We start from the raw sequence: 20,230 nt of genomic DNA on the forward strand, positions 1-20,230 counted from the left end.
CGGAGAGGGTGGAGAGGAGGATCTGATGGTTCACAGTATCAAAGGCAGCAGATAGGTCTAGAAGGATGAGAGCAGAGGAGAGAGAGTTAGCTTTAGCAGTGCGGAGAGCCTCCGTGACACAGAGAAGAGCAGTCTCAGTTGAATGCCCAGTCTTGAAACCTGACTGATTAGGATCAAGAAGGTCATTCTGAGAGAGATAGCAGGAGAGTTGGCCAAGGCCAACACACCACACCCTGAGTACAAACCTGTATGGTCTACCAAAAACATCCTTCTTCAGACACCCACATACAGGTAAAAAAAAACTCCCTGTTAGGAGTATCATCTCATGCAAGACAAAGGGAGTAATCTATCTCATCACCTGTTCATGTGTGAAAGCCTACGTAGGACAAACGAAAAGACAATTAAAACAACGCATAGCTGAACACCGCAGCGCAATCAGATGTAAGAACACTGACTATTCAGTAACAGCTCACTTTGTTTAAGCTAACCATCTCCTCCCTCAAAAAACAGGTATTGAGCATGTTACTCTACCAAGGAGAGGAGGTAGCATCGAGATCCTAATACTACAGGGGGAGGCCTGCTGGATAAAAAAAAACATTGACCCCTAGTGGTCTGAATATTGACTTTGATCTCAGGCCCTTCTTATGAACAGTTCTCCTTTTTTTATCAATAAGTCTGATAAATGAATATATTATTTCTACAGTTTATCAGTTTTTGTCCCCCCTTTTGATGATGCTTATTATGCATTATGGTTGAGCCAAAAGATTACATGTAACCAAAAATTGAAATGAAATTGGAAACAATTAAATGTATGTATGTTGATGCTAATATTATGTAAAATATCTAGTTATGTTGCCATATGATGATACTAGCCTAGTATACTCAACTTGCTGTAAACTATTGTCTTTTAACAGTTTCCCTCAATTAATACTCATCAACTTAATAATTATGGCACAACCCTCACTATTGACATTGTTGGCACTAATTGCACTGTTTGTCTATATAACCTGGTTCAAGCATTCATGACATTACACTGAAGAAGGCAGTGATGCAGAGACATTGGTGGTTTACCTAATAATTTACTGGGAGTTTATATATAGAATGTCATGAATTTATTTTTATAGCTTACAGTTTATTCACCGTTAGTCAGCACCTCTACACAAAGTAATTTATCTGGTTGTGTTCCGGCTCATGCTTTTTATTAGACTTCAGCGCTTTTCATAACAATCTAAAAGTGCTTCCAAAGCAAAAACATAAATAATACATATACATAATATTATCTCTATGTAGGCCAGTATGCCTAAAACAATAGCATATGACAAAAACGATTTATTGTTGTTGAAATTGAGGACAATGACACAGCTCATCGTCCAAACAATGGTGGGATTATGAGTTTGGGTCGCGCGCTCAGACGTTTCGCCTGAGCTCAGCAAAGGCCCGCAGGACAGTGTGCCTCTCGCGCGGCTGACGGGGCTCTTTGCTTTTTCCCTGCGCTCTTTCCCGAAGGGGCCCCGGTGAAGGGAGCATTCAGGTGCTGGAGCCATAAATGAGCGATTTGGACGCCACATAAGCACTGAGTTTTCTAAATTACACACAGACTTTGGAGCACAGCCAAAATGCCCGGAACAAAAGGTATTTCTAAAGTAGTTTTTATGCTTTCATGTAGCCTATATATTTGTATTAGGCTATAGCATATTATTATTATTTTATAGAGAATACATTATTATATATAAAGGCTTTTCTCAAGGCAGTGTATAATGTAGTGAATTTAGGCCAGTGCTATATTTGTGTTTTATTTTATTCATGAACTGTCAAAAGCTAAATGATGAATTTGGGACTATCCATCTAGATCAATTAGACTCAGTAATAAAGTCAAAGATAAAACGTGTTAAATTCCCTAAGTCTCCCCTACAGTCATAAATTGACTTGACTATATGAACATTATTGCAAAATCGAAAAGAAAATGCACCCTCTTCTTACCTGGATCATCATGAAGGGGACAGTTATTCTAAAGAATAATACATCAACATTCTTTCATAATTTGCAGGTAACAAATCTGACAAGAAATCAGCTACCAAGGTAAGAACAAGAAACCAGTACATAGTCCTCATTCATTGTAAGTTAAACATTCAAGTTTGAGTTTCTCTAAATTTAATCCCCCCCCCCCCCATTTAATCTCCACAGCAACCTCAGAGTCCTAAGGAGCAACCGAAGAAAGCTGATCAGAAAGGAGATGATAACAAAAAGCAAGGAGGTAAGCATTAGACTAATCTAGGACCGAGGGTAGGAGGATCATGGTCTTTAAAACCTCTTAAGGATTGGACCCTTTTTTTCAATTGTCGCCTAAAATGACATACCCAAATCTAGCTCAGGACCTGAAGCAAGGATATGCATATTCTTGATACCATTTGAAAACACTTTGAAGTTTGTGGAAATGTGAAATTAATGTAGGAGAATATAACACATTAGATCTGGTAAAAGATAATACAAAGAAAAAAATCATGCTTTTTTTTCATCTATGAAATAGAGAAAGGCCATAATGTATTATTCCAGTTTAGGTGCAATTTAGATTTTGGCAACTAGATGGCAGCAGTGTATGAGCAAAGCTTTAGACTGGTCTAATGAACCATTGCATTTCTGTTCAAAATGTAGTATCAAGTCTGCCTAAATGTGCCTAATTGGTTTATTGATACATTTTCAAATTCATAACTGTGCACTCTCTTCAAACAATAGCATGGTATTCTTTCACTGTAATAGCTACTGTAAATTGGACAGTGCAGTTAGATTAACAAGAATTTAAGCTTTCTGCCCATATCAGATATGTCTATGACCTGGGAAATGTTCTTGTTACTTACAACCTCATGCTAATCACATTAGCGCACATTAGCTCAACCGTCCCGTGCGGGGGGGGGTCACCGATCCCGTAGAACTTAACAGCCTCATGTTTCATTTTCTAAGTTTAAGTGAACTCAATCCAGTCCTTGCTCTCAAAATGATTGGAGAGCTGGACCAAATTAATTACACTTGGCTATCACACCCATTGTTATGTGAGAAGCATGGCCTCTGTCTATTTCTGTGTTCCGTCCCCTCGCAGGACAGCCGAAGGGAGAGAAGCAATAATTTCCAGGCATTTGTGAAGATGGCTCTGGAGACTCTGCTGGGATCCTGCCGTCGCAAACATGGCGGTCCTTGGGGCAGGCAAGGCTGAAAAGCAGCCTCCCATCCTCTCCCCATCTCCCTTGGAACTGCATACAGGCCCCGTCTTGATACACAACTGTGCCCACTTGCTCTCACAAGAGCAGAAAGTGACCCAGATTTCCATCCATCAGTGATCCACTGTGTGTGACCGTTTTTCCCAACCTGTTTCCCCTCGCTCATTGTCTGCTCTGGATTGTAGAACTACTAGAAATGGACGGACACAAGGTCAAACCCAGCCAATGTTCCCCAGAAAGTGAAACCTTGACCACTCCCAATCTTTCCCTCTTCCCAACCAAAGTTCCTTATTTTGATCAAATGTCCAAACCATTCTTGTAAATAAGAAAATAAATACCTTTTTCCTAAAACAGTTCAGCAGTTTCTTGTTACATGTTCACATAATATATGTTTTTGAATGCCATGTTAGAACAGGTCTGCTTGGCAGAAATTGTTTACTTTAAGCTAGAATCCTTAGTTGCTAAGTCAGTTTTTGGACTCATAAATGAATGATATATACCCATTGATTCTTGAAGAATATAACTTATAAATGCCTCATGAGCTTAGTTCAACTGTCACACTCCACGAGAACCCAAAATATAAGCTTGTTTAACTCCAATGTTTGTAAAAAACAAACACTTTATAGCCTCAAAACATGGTTTAAAAATGTAATGTTGATATCATGGATAGTCAGTTCTTGCATCCATAGCTCTTTCTATTAATTTGAGAGTGGTTACATTTCTCCAGGTCCAACCGTCAGCTTTTTACCGAAACAGAGGCGGGGTGACCACTTTGTTATTGTTTCAGTTAGCTTCCTTTAACAGTGAATAGTTCTTCACATGAACCAACGATTCACTGTATATAGTCTCGCTATTGTTATTCTATTGCTGCTCTTTAATTACTTGTTACTTTTATTTCTTAATCTTACTCTTAATTTATAAAAACATTTTAAACTGCATTGTTGGTTAGGGGCTCGTAAGTAAGCATTTCACTGTAAGGTACCACCTGTGCATTCGGCGCATGTGACTAATAACATTTGATTGGATTTGACGATAGACAGTGATTACCGTTTGATAGAAAATGTATTAAATATCACAGACCTCTCTCTCTCAGTAGCAACACACATATAGGTAAAAGTTTGACAAAAGGACAGTGGTGAAAGGTGGTTTGCTAAGACTGCACATGTGCATTGCATGAACCTTGTATTCTAAGGGAAAGCCTAGTAAATGACATATGTTATATATGTTCGTGTAAGTTTCCCAGTCACAGTTGTGTAACAGAAACCAAATGGAAACAAAAGTCCTTAAGGGTTGTTTCTGGACTGGCCCTCATCACATGAACCAAATGAGCAGTAGGTTTCAATGTCCAGTGTGTTCAGGAGCAGTAAGTATTCCATCATGAATTATTCATTTCCTTAAAAGCATGTTAAAAAGAACAGCATGTTGAAAATGACCAAAGGCTTTGGTTACAGATGCAACTTCATCTTAAGTTATGCATTTTCATAATCGGCTTTAAAGCAACATGAAAAACCCTTACTGACCAATTAAATACTTGTGTATTTTTGACTGAACTACAATAATTTGGTAGATATATCAGTTACATAGTTATTAACAGGAAAATTGAAAAAATGTCTCAAATTACACTAGGATGAAAAACATAGTATAAAATGCACAAACACCAATGTACACTTATTTCTATAAATAAAAAATAAACATAATTTTCTATTAAAATCCACAAAGGAAATATGCTCTTATAATGCTGGTTTGTGTGGTCATAAAAACGGGTTTTACATGCTCTACAAATGTAACAACTAAGTAGGGTGTAATAACAAAATGTAGCTTTCGAATATGGAGGAAAAGGAAAATATTACTTTAACGGCGTATTACGGAATCACTTCTGAAAACTAGAGAACGGGTTCTTAGTTGTTCATCAAAGAGAGTGAATGATTGACCACTGTCATGCTAACAGGATGGGTATTGATTGAGAATCGCAGTGAGATGTCTCATCCATATCTGCTGTTGGTCTGTCTCGCCACAAGGGGTAAACAAATGCAGCAGCTCAAACAAAACCATGTGATTAAAAACTATGTGATTAAGGAAGAGTGGGGCATTATTTCAAGAGTATCAAAAATAGTTTGTCACCAGCAGGTTACAGTAAGTAGATTACCTAGTCTCTTAGGCGGTGTCCTGAGCACTGTATGTTGGTATTGAGAAAATAGTTAATATACTGCCCATAGGGTGGTTGTGTGTACTCTTCAGTCCAATACAACTTCACAGTGCAGGAGTAGAGAGCCGGTCTTTCCTCAACAGGCTCACATTAATTCCCTCTTGTTATTGCTTCCCTTCTCTATATGTCTCTCTGTCCCCAGCGCTCTCTCGCTCCCTCTCCCTCACACATTTAGAGGATGATGCGGTAGAGCACCCAGCAGCCAAACGTCACCCAGTGGCTTGCCCAGCTCAGCTCCGACCACTTCTGAATGGTGTGGTTGGCCACGCCACTCTGTAGAGAAAACAGACATGGGTTTGAAATACCCAAATCAACCATAACGCTTTGTTCTAAAAGATCTGACGATGCTACGTGACATTGCATAATCAGAGTAATGTATGAGAGTTTGGCCATCTTATAGCTGAAAACCATTCAGTAAATAGTTACCTCATCATCATCATCATCCATGTAGTCCACACTGGAGTTGAACAGAGAGCCCAGGTATGCCAGGTGGAAGACTGCCAGGGCACTGAAGGCTACATTAATAATGTACACCCACAGGGCCTGTGTGGATGGGAGAAGAAGAAGAAAGATCATGCTGTAATGAAAACATTCTTATTGAGGATTTTTTGGCATCGGTTTAATATAAGAGTTATTGTGAAATGTTGTATGGTCGATTTGCATGTGACCATCACTGAAAGATCTTTTGACTTTACACAAGAAAATATCATTATGCATAAATATCACTTTTTATTTCTTAATAAACCATACCTTTTTGTTCTTGTGAGTGCAGTTTGGCTGACATTTCTTTGACAGAATACACGCGTTTAAAATGTCTGCCAGTCTCTTCCGCAAAACTGGAACAGAGGGTATGCAACAAAATGAGTCTCTGGCAGATCAAATAGAAGTCACAATGATTTATCCTTTCACGCCTACTCAGCATTTGCTGTGCATTGTGCCACAGCCAAGTTGATTGTTTCATTTAGTAATAAACAAACTCTGTATGTCACCTAAAGTTATTCTCCAGATGTAAATAATGTTATCCCTGAAAGGTAACGTGGAACGGAAATAAAAATGGAACCTTTTTTTTTTATAGCAAGCCACTTCTTTTACAGACTTACCGTGCTCAATATATGTGATGAACGCGAGAGATAGTAGTACTGCACCCAGGTGGAAGCTCAGACCCTAAAGGCCAAAGGAGACAACGGTAAGAAAAGATCTCTTACACACTCATACTCACACCCACACCTGCTTGTGCATACTCACATGTAGAAGTGCACTGGTAGTGTATGTCACTAGGATGGCTGGAAAGGTTCCAAGGTTGCGAGCACTGGTAAAAACATCTGGGTGATCAGACAGAAACAGTTTTCAGGGGATCAAGTTTGTATTCCAGTTCAAAAAGAGCAATTGAGTTGGGATGTTTACTGCTTTAAATGTCATTGTAGGAGGACAACTGTGAAAACAGGAGGAACAAAAACATTGTATTATTTGTTGTATGTAAGCTCACAATGCTGTAAATATGTTCAATTTCACAGAAAGCTTACAGGTATTGAGCCATCGGGACATGGGTAGATTCCACGAGGTGGCCACCTCCACCATAGACCTGGGAAACTCCACATGAAGGGGCCAAGCAACAGTCATATCCCTGGAGAAGAAAACACAGGCATTTCAGTTGGGCTGTTTGGGGGGGAAAGAGAACTGGGGGGGGGGGGGGGGGGGCAAACAAACTATTTAATTTATGGCAAGTCTGTGCCAAGCCTAGTCACCATGATGCTTCAATGCACTGACCATTTGAGGTTGTCTTTTTCTTCCGTAAAGCCTGCTCCAGCCAGAGTGGTGCTGGTCTCACTCAGGTAACCCACAAAGTAGTTGCTGAAGTGGAAGGAGAGTGCATTCTCGTAGGCTAGGAGCCAGCTAAAGGTCAATGAAAGAAGGTTAGATTAGAAGACATTTTGCACAATTAAAGCCTCAAATCACACTTAACAACAATACAACTTTTCTATTTTAATATAAATTGCAAAAACATACAGTACCTTGCCACAGAACCTCTGTGCAGCAAACAATTGAAGGAAAATTGTAATCATTTATCACGATTTCATTTTATTTAATACATTTAACTGATACAGACTCACATTTTTAAGTCTCATGGCATGAGTGGGCAGGGCAGAGACAGACAAGGTAGGGGGAATGATTGGTGTACAGACGGGGCAGGTGGCAGGTGACAGGTGACAGGTGGCAGGTGACAGGGAGGTGGCACAGCTGATGAGTTAGAAATGGACATGCAACATTAATTACAGAGACAGGTGGGGGATTTTCTATCGTCATAATATCAGATAAATAATTACCTGATCTTCCGTTTTGTTTTGCTTGGGATAAAGCCCAAGACAAGACAATTTATTGAAAGGGAGAGAAAGAAACAAATAAGAATGGGCTCATTACACTACTGAGATACATTTTTAATTAATTTAACTAGGAAAGTCAGTTAAGAACAAATTCTTACTTTCAATGACAGCCTAGGAACAGTGGGTTAACTGCCTTGTTCAGGGGCAGAACAACAGATTTGTACTTTGTCAGTTCGGGGATGCGAACTTGCAACCTTTCGGTTACTAGTCCAACGCTCTAACCACTAGGCTACGCTGCCGCCCCGTTACATCACTCAAATAGTTTCCTACAAAAACATTTAGGGGAGAGTAAGGTTAGTTGAGCCAAAGGGGTAAATTGAGCCACCCTTGTTTCTAGGAAACCATACACAAAATAAATAATTTGACTAAATATTTAGGAAGATGTCATCATTTCATGGAGTCTGTAAAGGAAGAAACCACATGGAAAAAGTGGTAAGCAAGTCAGATCCAAAAAACGGATTTTCACCAAGTCAAATTAATTTGTGTTAAGAGGTTTTATGATGTTTGTATCTAAACCAAAGTAGATATTTTTAAGATTATTCTATACATCAGTTGGGGTCTCAATAAGCTTCAATATCAGTTCCTAAACCTAGCATGAAAGTGCATCCTTGTAGCTGTGTGGGATAATATAGTCAAAAAGTTTGCCTTGGGGTAGGTTGAGAAAATGGAAGTGTTTTCTTCCCAGGCATAATGCAAGGCATTATAGAGGTAACAACAGGGCTTGACCTATGATAAAAGTGCTTTAAAAAAGTACAAAGTATTTGTTAGGTGTTATGCCTAACAAACACATACTGAGCAGCACCTAACCCAAACCCTTACCCTAAAACGGAGTATCCAAATCCCAACCCTCCCTATACACTGATACACTCTTTCCCTTCTTTGAGTGCTCCCCTCTCTTAAATTATGTTTTTCATTGATGTTATTGTTTATTTTCATTTTTATAACAGTAAAGCGACTTTGGGTCCTTGAAAAGCACTACATACCCCATGTATTATTATTATTAAAATATGCTTAAAATGTTGAAATAAAAAATAAGTGATTGTGATGGTGTTGAATTGTGTTTGGGAAATAAAGATAGACATGGTTTAAAAAGGTAGTGGTAATATTTAATTCAGTACAGAAATGTGTAGGTGGCTTAACTTACCCCATAGCCCGGATAAGTTGTGCCAAGAGAACACTTTTTTTGGACAAGCTATGCTTCAAAACTGTAATGTTGACATGTATTCTGATTATTTCCAGGTATACACTTCATTCTATAGCTAGAGGACTCCTGATATCGCCAGGAGTGATAAGTATATATCTTTTTTGTCTTTGTCTGTTTTGGTCTAGTACTGTCTTTTTGTTAGCTAGGGCCATCTACTTTAAGTTCTGCCTGTTTTCCCAGTACCTTACTTGGTGTGTGAACTGCTGACTGCTCATCATTTGCAGATAGTTGTTGACACATCAACCAGGATCAAGGGGCAGGGCAATTTGTGACTTGTTTTGGTAATCAGTGGCTGTATTGGAGAGGGAGTGGTTTCACCTCTCCTAGGCAATCAGCAATCAGTACAGGGAGGCGTGCTCTCCACCTCTGCTAGCCAATTATCAATTATTGTTAGTTATTCAGTCTCCCTTTTTTAAATGGATGTACTTCTGTCCTCGAGCTGTTATTGTCTATTAAGGTTCTGTATTATTTAATGTTTTGTGTGGATCCCAGGAAGAGTAGCTGCTGCTTTTGCAACAGCTAAGGGGATCCTAATAAAATACCCTGGTTTCTCAGCGGCAGCTGTAAGCGGCGGTTTTGTCACAAAATTAAGACCATCCCTGAAACAAAGACTGTTTTGCCGAGTTGTTCTGTGGAGTTATTTAAGAAAAGAACGAGGGGAAGGCTCCACACCACTCTCTCACCGGAGTATCTTACCTAGTTATTTACAGATGATCACATTTTAGCTATTTTGTAGCTTTGTCAACTGTGTGTGTTTTCTATACCTGTTCGCACCTCTCCCTGTAGGCATTACAGACTCTCCCCACCCCTTGGCTGCAACATTTCTAATGTAGTGTACCCTGCGTACACAACCCATGAGGAATTCTGGGTCTCTGGCAGCGTTGGCTGTGAAGTACGCTGAGTTCATCTCAGCCCATGCTGCCTTTAAGTCCCTGACGGAGACATGGATCACCCCAGAGAACACTGCTGCTCTTTCTTCATCTGACAGTTCTGTCATAAACCGAGAGCATCTGGTGGTCGTGGTGGTGGCACAGGACTACTCATTTCTCCGAAGTGGAGATTTTCTCTTTACTCCATCCCTCACCTGTCCATCTCCTCATTTGAATTCCATGCTGTCACTGTCAATTGTCCACTCAAGCTTAACATTGTTGTCATCTATCACCCTATCTATCTATGCATCTATATCTATACATCTATGCCCTTGGAGTTTCTCAGTGAGCTTGACACCTTGATAAGCTGATTTCCTGACGATGGCTCACTACTCTTCGTACTTGGCAACTTCAACCTCCTGACGTGTGCCTTCGATTCATTTCTTTCCAACTCTCTCTTTCCCCTCACCCTTTCCCAATCCCGTTCCAACTCACAAGGCAGGCAAAACGCTTGACCTCATCTTTACTAGAGGCTGTTCTCCTACTAATCTCACTGCAACCCCCCTCCAGGTCTCTGTTCTCCTACTAATCTCACTGTAACCCCCCCTCCAGGTCTGTTCTCCTACTAATCTCACTGTAACCCCCCTCCAGGTCTCTGTTCTCCTACTAATCTCACTGTAACCCTCCTCCAGGTCTCTGTTCTCCTACTAATCTCACTGCAACCCCCCTCCAGGTCTCTGTTCTCCTACTAATCTCACTGTAACCCCCCTCCAGGTCTCTGTTCTCCTACTAATCTCACTGTAACCCCCTCCAGGTCTCTGTTCTCCTACTAATCTCACTGTAACCCCCCTCCAGGTCTCTGTTCTCCTACTAATCTCACTGTAACCCCCCTCCAGGTCTCTGTTCTCCTACTAATCTCACTGTAACCCCCCTCCAGGTCTCTGTTCTCCTACTAATCTCACTGTAACCCCCCTCCAGGTCTCTGTTCTCCTACTATTCTCACTGCAACCCCCCTCCAGGTCTCTGTTCTCCTACTAATCTCACTGCAACCCCCCTCCAGGTCTCTGTTCTCCTACTAATCTCACTGTAACCCCCCCTCCAGGTCTCTGTTCTCCTACTAATCTCACTGTAACCCCCTCCAGGTCTCTGTTCTCCTACTAATCTCACTGTAACCCCCTCCAGGTCTCTGTTCTCCTACTAATCTCACTGTAACCCCCTCCAGGTCTCTGTTCTCCTACTAATCTCACTATAACCCCCCTCCAGGTCTCTGTTCTCCTACTAATCTCACTGTAACCCCCTCCAGGTCTCTGTTCTCCTCCAGGTCTCTGTTCTCCTACTAATCTCACTGTAACCCCCTCCAGGTCTCTGTTCTCCTCCAGGTCTCTGTTCTCCTACTAATCTCACTGTAACCCCCCTCCAGGTCTCTGTTCTCCTACTAATCTCACTGTAACCCCCCTCCAGGTCTCTGTTCTCCTACTAATCTCACTGTAACCCCCTCCAGGTCTCTGTTCTCCTACTAATCTCACTGTAACCCCCCTCCAGGTCTCTGATCACTACTATGTTTCCTTTTCTGTCTCCTCTCCTCCAACCCTAACCACTCAACCCCTACCCAGATGGTGTCCCTTTCCTCCAACCCTAACCACTCAGCCCCTACCCAGATGGTGTCCCTTTCCTCCAACCCTAACCACTCAGCCCCTACCCAGATGGTCTCCCTTTCCTCCAACCCTAACCACTCAACCCCTACCCAGATGGTGTCCCTTTCCTCCAACCCTAACCACTCAGCCCCTACCCAGATGGTCTCCCTTTCCTCCAACCCTAACCACTCAGCCCCTACCCAGATGGTCTCCCTTTCCTCCAACCCTAACCACTCAGCCCCTACCCAGATGGTCTCCCTTTCCTCCAACCCTAACCACTCAGCCCCTACCCAGATGGTCTCCCTTTCCTCCAACCCTAACCACTCAGCCCCTACCCAGATGGTCTCCCTTTCCTCCAACCCTAACCACTCAGCCCCTACCCAGATGGTCTCCCTTTCCTCCAACCCTAACCACTCAGCCCCTACCCAGATGGTCTCCCTTTCCTCCAACCCTAACCACTCAGCCCCTACCCAGATGGTCTCCCTTTCCTCCAACCCTAACCACTCAGCCCCTACCCAGATGGTCTCCCTTTCCTCCAACCCTAACCACTCAGCCCCTACCCAGATGGTCTCCCTTTCCTCCAACCCTAACCACTCAGCCCCTACCCAGATGGTCTCCCTTTCCTCCAACCCTAACCACTCAGCCCCTACCCAGATGGTCTCCCTTTCCTCCAACCCTAACCACTCAGCCCCTACCCAGATGGTCTCCCTTTCCTCCAACCCTAACCACTCAGCCCCTACCCAGATGGTCTCCCTTTCCTCCAACCCTAACCACTCAGCCCCTACCCAGATGGTCTCCCTTTCCTCCAACCCTAACCACTCAGCCCCTACCCAGATGGTCTCCCTTTCCTCCAACCCTAACCACTCAGCCCCTACCCAGATGGTCTCCCTTTCCTCCAACCCTAACCACTCAGCCCCTACCCAGATGGTCATGCGCCGTTGCAATCTTCTCTCTCTCTCTCCCATTACTCTCTCTTCTATCCTATCATCTCTCCCTTCTGCTAAATCCTTCTCCTGTCTGTCTCCTGATTCTGCCTCTTCGACCCTACTCTCCACACTTTCCTCGTCCTATGACTCACACTGTCCCCTTCCCTCCCGGCCCGGCTCAGCCTTCCCCTCCTGCTCTGTGACTGAGTGACTCATTGCGAGTTTACAGAACAGGGCGTGGGCAGCTGAGCGAAAATGGAGGAGAACTAAACTTCCAGAGGACCTATCATCCTCTCACTCCCTCCTCTCCACCTTCTCTTCCCCATTATCTGCTGCTAAAGTCACTTTCTACCACTCTAAATTTCAAGCTTCTGCCTCTAACACTAGGATACTCTTTTCCACCTTCTCCTCCCTTCTTAATCCTCCACCCCTCCCCGCGGACGACTTTGTCAATCATTTAAAAAAAATGGTTGACAACATCTGCTAATCATTCACTCAGCCTATTGAGTCCACTGGTCTCACTCACACAGAACTACCCTTCGCCTTGACCTCTTTCTCCCCTCTCTGAACTCTGGCTGCCCGACAACCTGCCTGCTCGACCCCATCCCCTCCTCCCTTCTCCAGACCATCTCTGGAGATCTTCTCCCATTCCTCACTTCCCTCATAAACTCATCCCTGACCACTGGCTACGTCCCCTCTGACTTCAAAATGGCCTGAGTTGCTCAACACCTCAAGAAACCAACACTCAACATATCTGACATCAAAAACTATAGACCTGTATCCCTTTCTTTTATTTCCAAAACACTTGAGCATTTTGTCTCTGATTAACTTTCTTGCTATCTCTCTCAGAACAATCTTCTTGACCCTAACCAGTCAGGCTTCAAGACGGGCCACTCAACCCAGACTGCTCTTCTCTGTGTCACGGAGGCTCTCCGCACTGCCAAAGCTGACTCTCTCTCCTCTGTTCTCATCCTACTAGCTAAATTACTAAAATGGCTCAACTTAGCCCACCCACCCCTATATTGCACTTTTTTTGGACGATCACAAACATCAATGTCTGTGGATGCCTTTTCTGACCTACAGTAAATCATTACAACAGCACTAAGAGGTTAGCTAATCCACTCACTTGCGTAGCAGCCTGTCCCCTTTGACACTGTGAACCATCAGATCCTCCTGTCCACCCTCTCAGGGCTGGGCGTCTCAGGCTATGCACACTCTTGGATTGCATCCTACCTGGCAGGCCGCTCTACCAGGTGACGTGGAGAGGATCTGTGTCTGCACCACATACTCTCACTACTGGTGTCACCCAGGGCTCGGTTCTAGGCCCTCTCCCGCACAGCCCAGTCCAAGCTCTTCTCTGTCCTGGCACCACAATGGTGGAACCAGCTTCCCCCTGAAGCTAGGACAGCAGAGTCCCCCCCTTCTAGCTCTGACTCTACTGATAGCTACATTATTGAGGAAAAATGTACTTTCCATGCCTGTGATATGTGGTTGTCCCACCTAGTTATCTTAAGATGAATGCTCTAGCTGTAAGTCCCTCTGGATAGTCTGCTATATTACTAAGACGGCTCATCTTAGCCCACCCTCCCCTATATTGCACGATCACAAACATCAATGTCTGTGGATGCTTTTTCTGACCTACAGTAAATCATAACAACAGCACTAAGAGGTTAGCTAATCCACTTACTTGCGTAGCAGCTTGTCCCCATAGATAGGGATGAAGTAAGGGAAGAGGTAGGGAGCAACACAGTTAGAGATGACCAGACACAGCTGGCTCTTCACCCAGCTGACACACACTTTCCATATCCAGGAGAAGCTCTGAGGAAGAAGAGTACATCTATATACCATCTTTCTCTCTCTATTCCCTCCACCTATGCCCCCCCCCATCCTAGCATGGTTAAACCAGACTAGTGAGTGCAGCGTTTAGTCTGGTTTAACCAGGCTACCCTTATCTCTATGCCAAGACAAGGCTTAGTGTTGAACTCACCAGCTTGCGGCCCTCTATAGCCTCTCTGTAGCTGTTGAAGCTGATCCAGGGTCCGAAAATGACAGTTCCCACGAAGTAGATGTAGCCCATGAACTCCACAGGAGAGGGCACGTTGGTCACCACACCTCGGTCCAGGTCAAAGGCCAGAGAAATGGCCTTCATAGCTACCACCATCTGGGAACCTGCAGATACATACCGCATGAGTCTTCAAATATTAATTACAGTTGAAGTCGGAAGTTTACATACACTTAGGTTGGAGTCCTTAAAACCCGTTTTTCAACCACTCCACAAATTTCTTGGTAAACTATAGTTTTGGCAACTCTACTTTGTGCATGACACAAGTAATTTTTCTAACAATTGACAGGTTATTTCATTTATAACTCACTGTATCACAATTCCAGTGGGTCAGAGGTTTACATACACTAAGTTGACTGTGCCTTTAAACAGCTTGGAAAATTCCAGAAAATTATATGGCTTTAGAAGCTTCTGAGACTAATTGACATCATTTGAGTCAATTGGAGGTATACCTGTGGATGTATTTCAAGGCCTACCTTCAAACTCAGTGCCTCTTTGCTTGACATCATGGGAAAATCAAAAGAAATCAGCTAAGACCTCAGAAAAAAATTGTAGACCTCCACAAGTCTGGTTCATCCTTCAGAGCAATTTCCAAATGCCTGAAGGTACCACGTTCATCTGTACAAACCATAGTACGCAAGTATAAACATGGGACCACACAGCCGTCATACCGCTCAGGAAGGAGACGCGTTCTGTCTCCTAGAGATGAACGTACCTTGGTGCGAAAAGTGCAAATCAATCCCAGAACAACAGCAAAGGAGCTTGTGAAGATGCTGGAGGAAACGGGTACAAAGGTATCTATAGCCACAGTAAAATGAGTCCTATATCGACATAACCTGAAAGGCCGCTCAGCAAGGAAGAAGCCACTGCTCCAAAACCACCATAAAAAGCCAGACTACGGTTTGCAACTGCACATGGGGACAAAGATTGTACTTTTTGGAGAAATGATCCTCTGGTCTGATGAAACAAAAATAGAACTGTTTGGCCATAATGACCATCGTTATGTTTGGAGGAAAAAGGGGGAGTGTAACGGGTGTCGTAATGATTGGACCAAGGTGCAGCGGGAACGTGTATACTCATCTTCTTTAATTGGTAAAAAGAAGGAAAAACAAACAAAACACGTATACAAACACAACGAACGCCACTAACAGTCCTGTCATGTGCTCAGACACTAAACAAGGAGACAACTACCCACAAATCCCATGACAAAAACACCCCTCTTAAATAAGACCTTCAATTAGAAGCAATGAAGAGCAGCTGCTTCCAATTGAAGGTCAACCCCATCAACTAAACATAGAAATAGAAAGACTAGAACATAGAAATATACTAACATAGAACATTAACCAAAACCCCGGAACACTCTAAACAAACACCCCTCTACATAAACACATAGCCCAACAAACCCCGAACCACATAAAACAAACACCCCCTGCCACGTCCTGATCAAACTACAATAACAAATAACCCCTTTACTGGTCAGAACGTGACAGAGAGGTTTGCAAGCTGAAGAACACCATCCCAACTGTGAAGCATGGTGGTGGCAGCATCATGTTGTGGGGGTGCTTTGCTGCAAGAGGGACTGGTGCACTTCACAAAATAGTTCATGAGGAGGGAAAAGTATGTGGATATATTGAAGTAACATCTCAAGACATCAGTCAGGAAGTTAAAGCTTGGTCACAAATGGGTCTTCCAAATGGACAATGACCCCAAGCATACTTCCAAAGTTGTGGCAAAATGGCTTAAAGACAACAAAGTCAAGGTATTGGGAGTGGCGATCACAAAGCCCTGACCTCAATCCCATAGAACATTTGTGGGCAGAACTGAAAAAGCGTGTGTGAGCAAGGAGGCCTACAAACCTGACTCAGTTACACCAGCTTTGTCAGGAGGAATGGGACAAAATTCACCCAACTTATTGTGGGAAGCTTGTGGAAGACTACCTAAAATGTTTGACCCAAGTTAAACAATTTAAAGGCAATGCTACCAAATACTAATTGAGTGTATGTAAACTTCTGACCCACTGGGAATGTGATGAAAGAAATAAAAGCTGAAATAAATAATTCTCTCTACTATTATTCTGACATTTCACATTCTTAAAATAAAGTGGTGATCCTAACTGACCTAAGACAGGGAATTTTTTACTAGGATTAAATGTCAGGAATTGTGAAAACCTGAGTTTAAATGTATTTGGCTAAGGTGCATGTAAACTTCCGACTTCAACTGTAAATGTGTTCATTAATACGGTGAAAACATTGTTTGTAGCAGGGGTTGGAACCAAAATATTTTTTATATCGTTTCGTTCTGAACAGGATCATTTTTTTTCTCTTGTTCCGACCAGCAAAATAAAGATCTGAACCGGTTCGAACCAAAAAATGTAACGGTTTATATCGTTCCTTTCTGTAACTTTTTAAACCTATGAAATCTCTTCTTTTTTTCATTTAGCTCGACATTAAATTACTTCACCAATCATGCGAGCAAGCTATAGCTCAGTGATTTGTTTTATATGCGTGACGGAAAGACAAGTTTAGGGTGCAAAATGCAACTTACATTTTGCGGGTGGGGAAAGAGCGAGAGAGGGTGGAGGAGGAAGCTTGGCTTGAAGCGCTGGGCATCTTGTGATGACATGCATTATCTGAATTAGGCCCACAGAATTATACCTACGGAGGAGTGACTTCTATGGAGGAACTTTGAATGTCTTTGAACTTCAGAGTTGGCCTAATGTTGGACAAGAGAAGCTAGCTAGCTAGCTAACAAACATGTATGTGCAAAGCGGCAGCAGATTTTAAAACACGTCTTACCTTTTTGCAGTTAATAAAGCCAATGTGATAACTATAGTATTCCTAACTAGCACTGGAAAAAGTTAAAATCTTCTCTAATTAAAAATCTCTCTCCTCCTGAATTTTGCTGGTAACATCTGTAGTCTACAGCTATGCTTTGGAGGAGCAGTTAGCCTTCACACACTGGCAAAGAGTTTCAGCTGGCAGGCACACTGGAAGAATTTTCGGATTGGCAGAGGGGGGCTTTGCATAGGTGCCTTGTTGCGTTTTCTTTTGTGGGACTGGGAAAAAATTCCTGGAATGTAAAAGAGCGTTATTAACTTGTTCCAATGCTTTTAAAATAAAGGTTCTGTGCCGGAACAGTATAGATCACTTTCGTTCCTGGTTCTGATTCTGTTCCTTGAAAAAATATAAACCGGTTCCAACTCCTGGTTTGTAGTGTATATTCACGCTGAGAGTAAGTACCAACCTCTCATTTTGTGCCAGGTGGTGGTGTCCATCATATGCAGCTCTCTGGAAGGAAAAGGGGAGAGTAGACTGATTAGACAACCATTTTCAACGCACTTTGAGGGATTTGATCACTGGCTGTTTATCATCCATTCTCTTTACTCAAACAGGCATCTGATGTTACCTGGTAACAGATCTACCTACCCCATGAGCAGGTAGATGAGGATGGTGATGGAGAGGAAGGTGGCCCGGTTACTGGAGTGCCGACAGAGGAAGAGGATGAGGTAGCATAGTAGACTGAGCAGCACCACCCACACCATGTGGAGCTCAAAGAACAGGTTCAGGGTGTAGAACCCTCCTGCCACGGTGCTCAGGTGTTTCACATAAGAGGGGAGGCCTGGCCAGGGGAACAAGACAACAAAAACAACAGCACACACAGAAGAGAATGAGAACATGTAGTTGTAGACATTAGTAGAACATGCATGTAATTATTCAGTTCTATATCATTTCTCAAATGTCATAATCAAAATCACTCTCCTATGAATCATCATGTTCTGTCGTTACCAGGAGCTCTGTTATATTCCAAAAGTCACATTTCACGCAAAGGAATGCAAAATCTCACCCAGAATCCAGAGAAGTCGGCATAGAAGGCAGATGACCAGAAGCTGCCAGACCTGCTCCAGGCCCTGCTGAGCGGTGGGCAGAAGACAGCCCTCCGCAAGCTCATGGAAGAACTCCTGTCGGCTGAAGGACCCCATCACGCCATGCACAGGACCTTAGCAAGACAGTGGGGAAATAATAACGAGGAAGTATGTTCTAATAGGCAACATTACACATTAAAATGTATAAGTTTCAATGGAAATAACAGACGTGACCACCACTCTTCTTTCTTTGTGCATGCCGACAATGGCAGTGATACATCATGCATCACGATTGACACATCTGTGCACCCTGCTGCAGGGGCTTAATGAGGCATTACCAGACCTTGATAAGGATAAGCAGTTTTATTCCATTATAGGAGCAAGTAGACTGGTTCCAATTAAAAGTATAAAAGGTGGTGTATTGAGTGATAGGACAGTGAGTGGCACTGGTGCAGCTGTGTGCATCATGGAGTGAGTACCAGGCAATCTGCTAAATCAATGTTGGCTAATTCATACATTCGCCCAAATAATCTATTACAAACTGACATGTTTATGTAATTTCGAAATTAAAAAAAAAAACAATTTGAATGCTAGTTTACAAGGACCAACTCACATGTAGCTAGCTAGCAAGGCTAGCAGTGCATTACAAATCCTGCTTCGTCCTGATCCGCAGTGCAGTTTTCACACAACGCTTGGTATTTGCAAAGGTCGTAACTATAGTCTTCCACTATTGTGCTTAGTTGAAAACATGATCTATTTGCTATTAAATTAATTCGCTGACCATGCTTTCCCCATCAATCATCAGACATGATCAGATAATAAAATAGCTAGTGGCGGGATAGCCAGCCGACCCCCACGCTCTACTTCGCCAGCGGCCGACAGCCACTGGTTCAACGAGACTCATTATTCCACACTTCACTTGCTTTAATTGTTTTGAGGAAAATAATGGGTCTTACCTTCAAACCAACACTACAACTAGCTGTTCTGTAAAATGGGTCTACGCGTCCGTTTATTCTCTCTGTAGCCACTTGACACTATAATGTACTTCACGCACTGTCGGTCCTGATGCTGACACCAAACTCCAGGTCACAGCATCAGCAGCAGTCGCTTCAGCCATGCATGCAGCCAGTGATACTCTACGAACGGATTAACCAATCAACTGCGTCGTTTTGGAGGAATCAGCCAATGATTGTAGTCAATTGCTCCGATACAGACGGCTAACAAATCAACTGCAATTGTTCACAGAGGTGGCTGACTCTTGTCTCTACCCAATCACAAAGGGTACATAATGTTACCGTTATTATTCGACCAATGGGATGTATTCGCCGAAAAATGTGCGGTACCTGCCAATGACGGGATTCAATTATCTGGCCCCGGTTACCCCGGTGGAAATTGCACTGGTGAAAAGTGCTAGCATTCGTTTTGGAACCGGGCTACCACCCGGGCGTGAGCCAGGTGAGGTGCCCGTTGAAAACCCACAGCGAAACCTAGGCAAGATTAATTAAGCACGTGGAGTAATGAGTAGGATGTAGGTTCACACGCAAAAGTGGTTACTTTTGATATAAACGCTTTATCTGCCTTCCCAATGAAAACTAGTTTGAAAATTCTAACATATTTTATGGAAAAATAGAAGTATGTTTCTGACCTATGTAACATTCCGCCTAGTTGACGTCGTGACCATGAGACGCAATTACTGTTAGATTTGAACGGTTGCCCCTCCCTCACCGCTTTTGCCCGTTCACGTCGAGGGCCATTGACCGGTGCACTGCGACTCATTAATAGAACTCCCTCAATATAATTTAGTTTTCAAACGCTTTCAAGGGGCAGGGCTTTATCCCAGACAATCCTTACAGAACATAGTTTATAGACAGATC

At 42.9% G+C, this 20,230-nt stretch overlaps 1 protein-coding gene and 1 long non-coding RNA gene across 3 annotated transcripts; one reads left to right on the forward strand and one right to left on the reverse strand.

The window, feature by feature from the left end:
- Positions 1–1,488: 1,488 nt before the first annotated feature.
- Positions 1,489–3,565, forward strand: LOC106567243 (uncharacterized). The gene is made up of 4 exons (XR_006758565.2): positions 1,489–1,632; positions 2,048–2,079; positions 2,185–2,254; positions 3,095–3,565. It is a non-coding gene; the product is annotated as an uncharacterized LOC106567243 (long non-coding RNA).
- A 690-nt stretch (positions 3,566–4,255) lies between these two features.
- Positions 4,256–19,572, reverse strand: LOC106567241 (protein-serine O-palmitoleoyltransferase porcupine). 2 transcript variants are annotated; one of them, XM_014136295.3, is made up of 15 exons: positions 19,313–19,572; positions 18,338–18,490; positions 17,920–18,112; positions 17,738–17,781; positions 14,420–14,601; positions 14,120–14,250; positions 7,743–7,763; positions 7,431–7,445; positions 7,186–7,311; positions 6,942–7,042; positions 6,664–6,740; positions 6,519–6,582; positions 6,169–6,254; positions 5,845–5,961; positions 4,256–5,691 (listed from the first exon to the last, which is right to left on the reverse strand). In XM_014136295.3, exons 2-15 carry the CDS (start codon positions 18,471–18,473, stop codon positions 5,590–5,592), a joined length of 1,395 nt encoding a protein of 464 aa, XP_013991770.1. In that variant the 5' UTR covers positions 18,474–18,490; positions 19,313–19,572; the 3' UTR covers positions 4,256–5,589. The 2 variants fall into 2 exon arrangements, with proteins under 2 accessions (XP_013991770.1, XP_082816165.1); XM_082960039.1 differs by lacking the exon at positions 19,313–19,572 and having other exon boundaries at positions 18,338–18,643.
- Positions 19,573–20,230: the final 658 nt, after the last annotated feature.

The sequence above is a fragment of the Salmo salar genome, chromosome 13 (assembly GCF_965601325.2).
Source record: "Salmo salar chromosome 13, fSalSal1, whole genome shotgun sequence".
Classification (NCBI taxonomy): domain Eukaryota; kingdom Metazoa; phylum Chordata; class Actinopteri; order Salmoniformes; family Salmonidae; genus Salmo; species Salmo salar.

Coding starts and splice junctions, on each gene's coding strand:
- LOC106567241 (XM_014136295.3), bottom strand. CDS start 18,473: ATGGGGTCCTTCAGCCGACAGGAGTTCTTCCATGAGCTTGCGGAGGGC. Junction 7,764..14,119: donor GGGGACAAGCTGCTACGCAA/GTAAGTGGATTA, acceptor CTTTATCCCAAG/CAAAACAAAACGGAAGATCA. Junction 7,043..7,185: donor GAAAAAGACAACCTCAAATG/GTCAGTGCATTG, acceptor TTTCTTCTCCAG/GGATATGACTGTTGCTTGGC.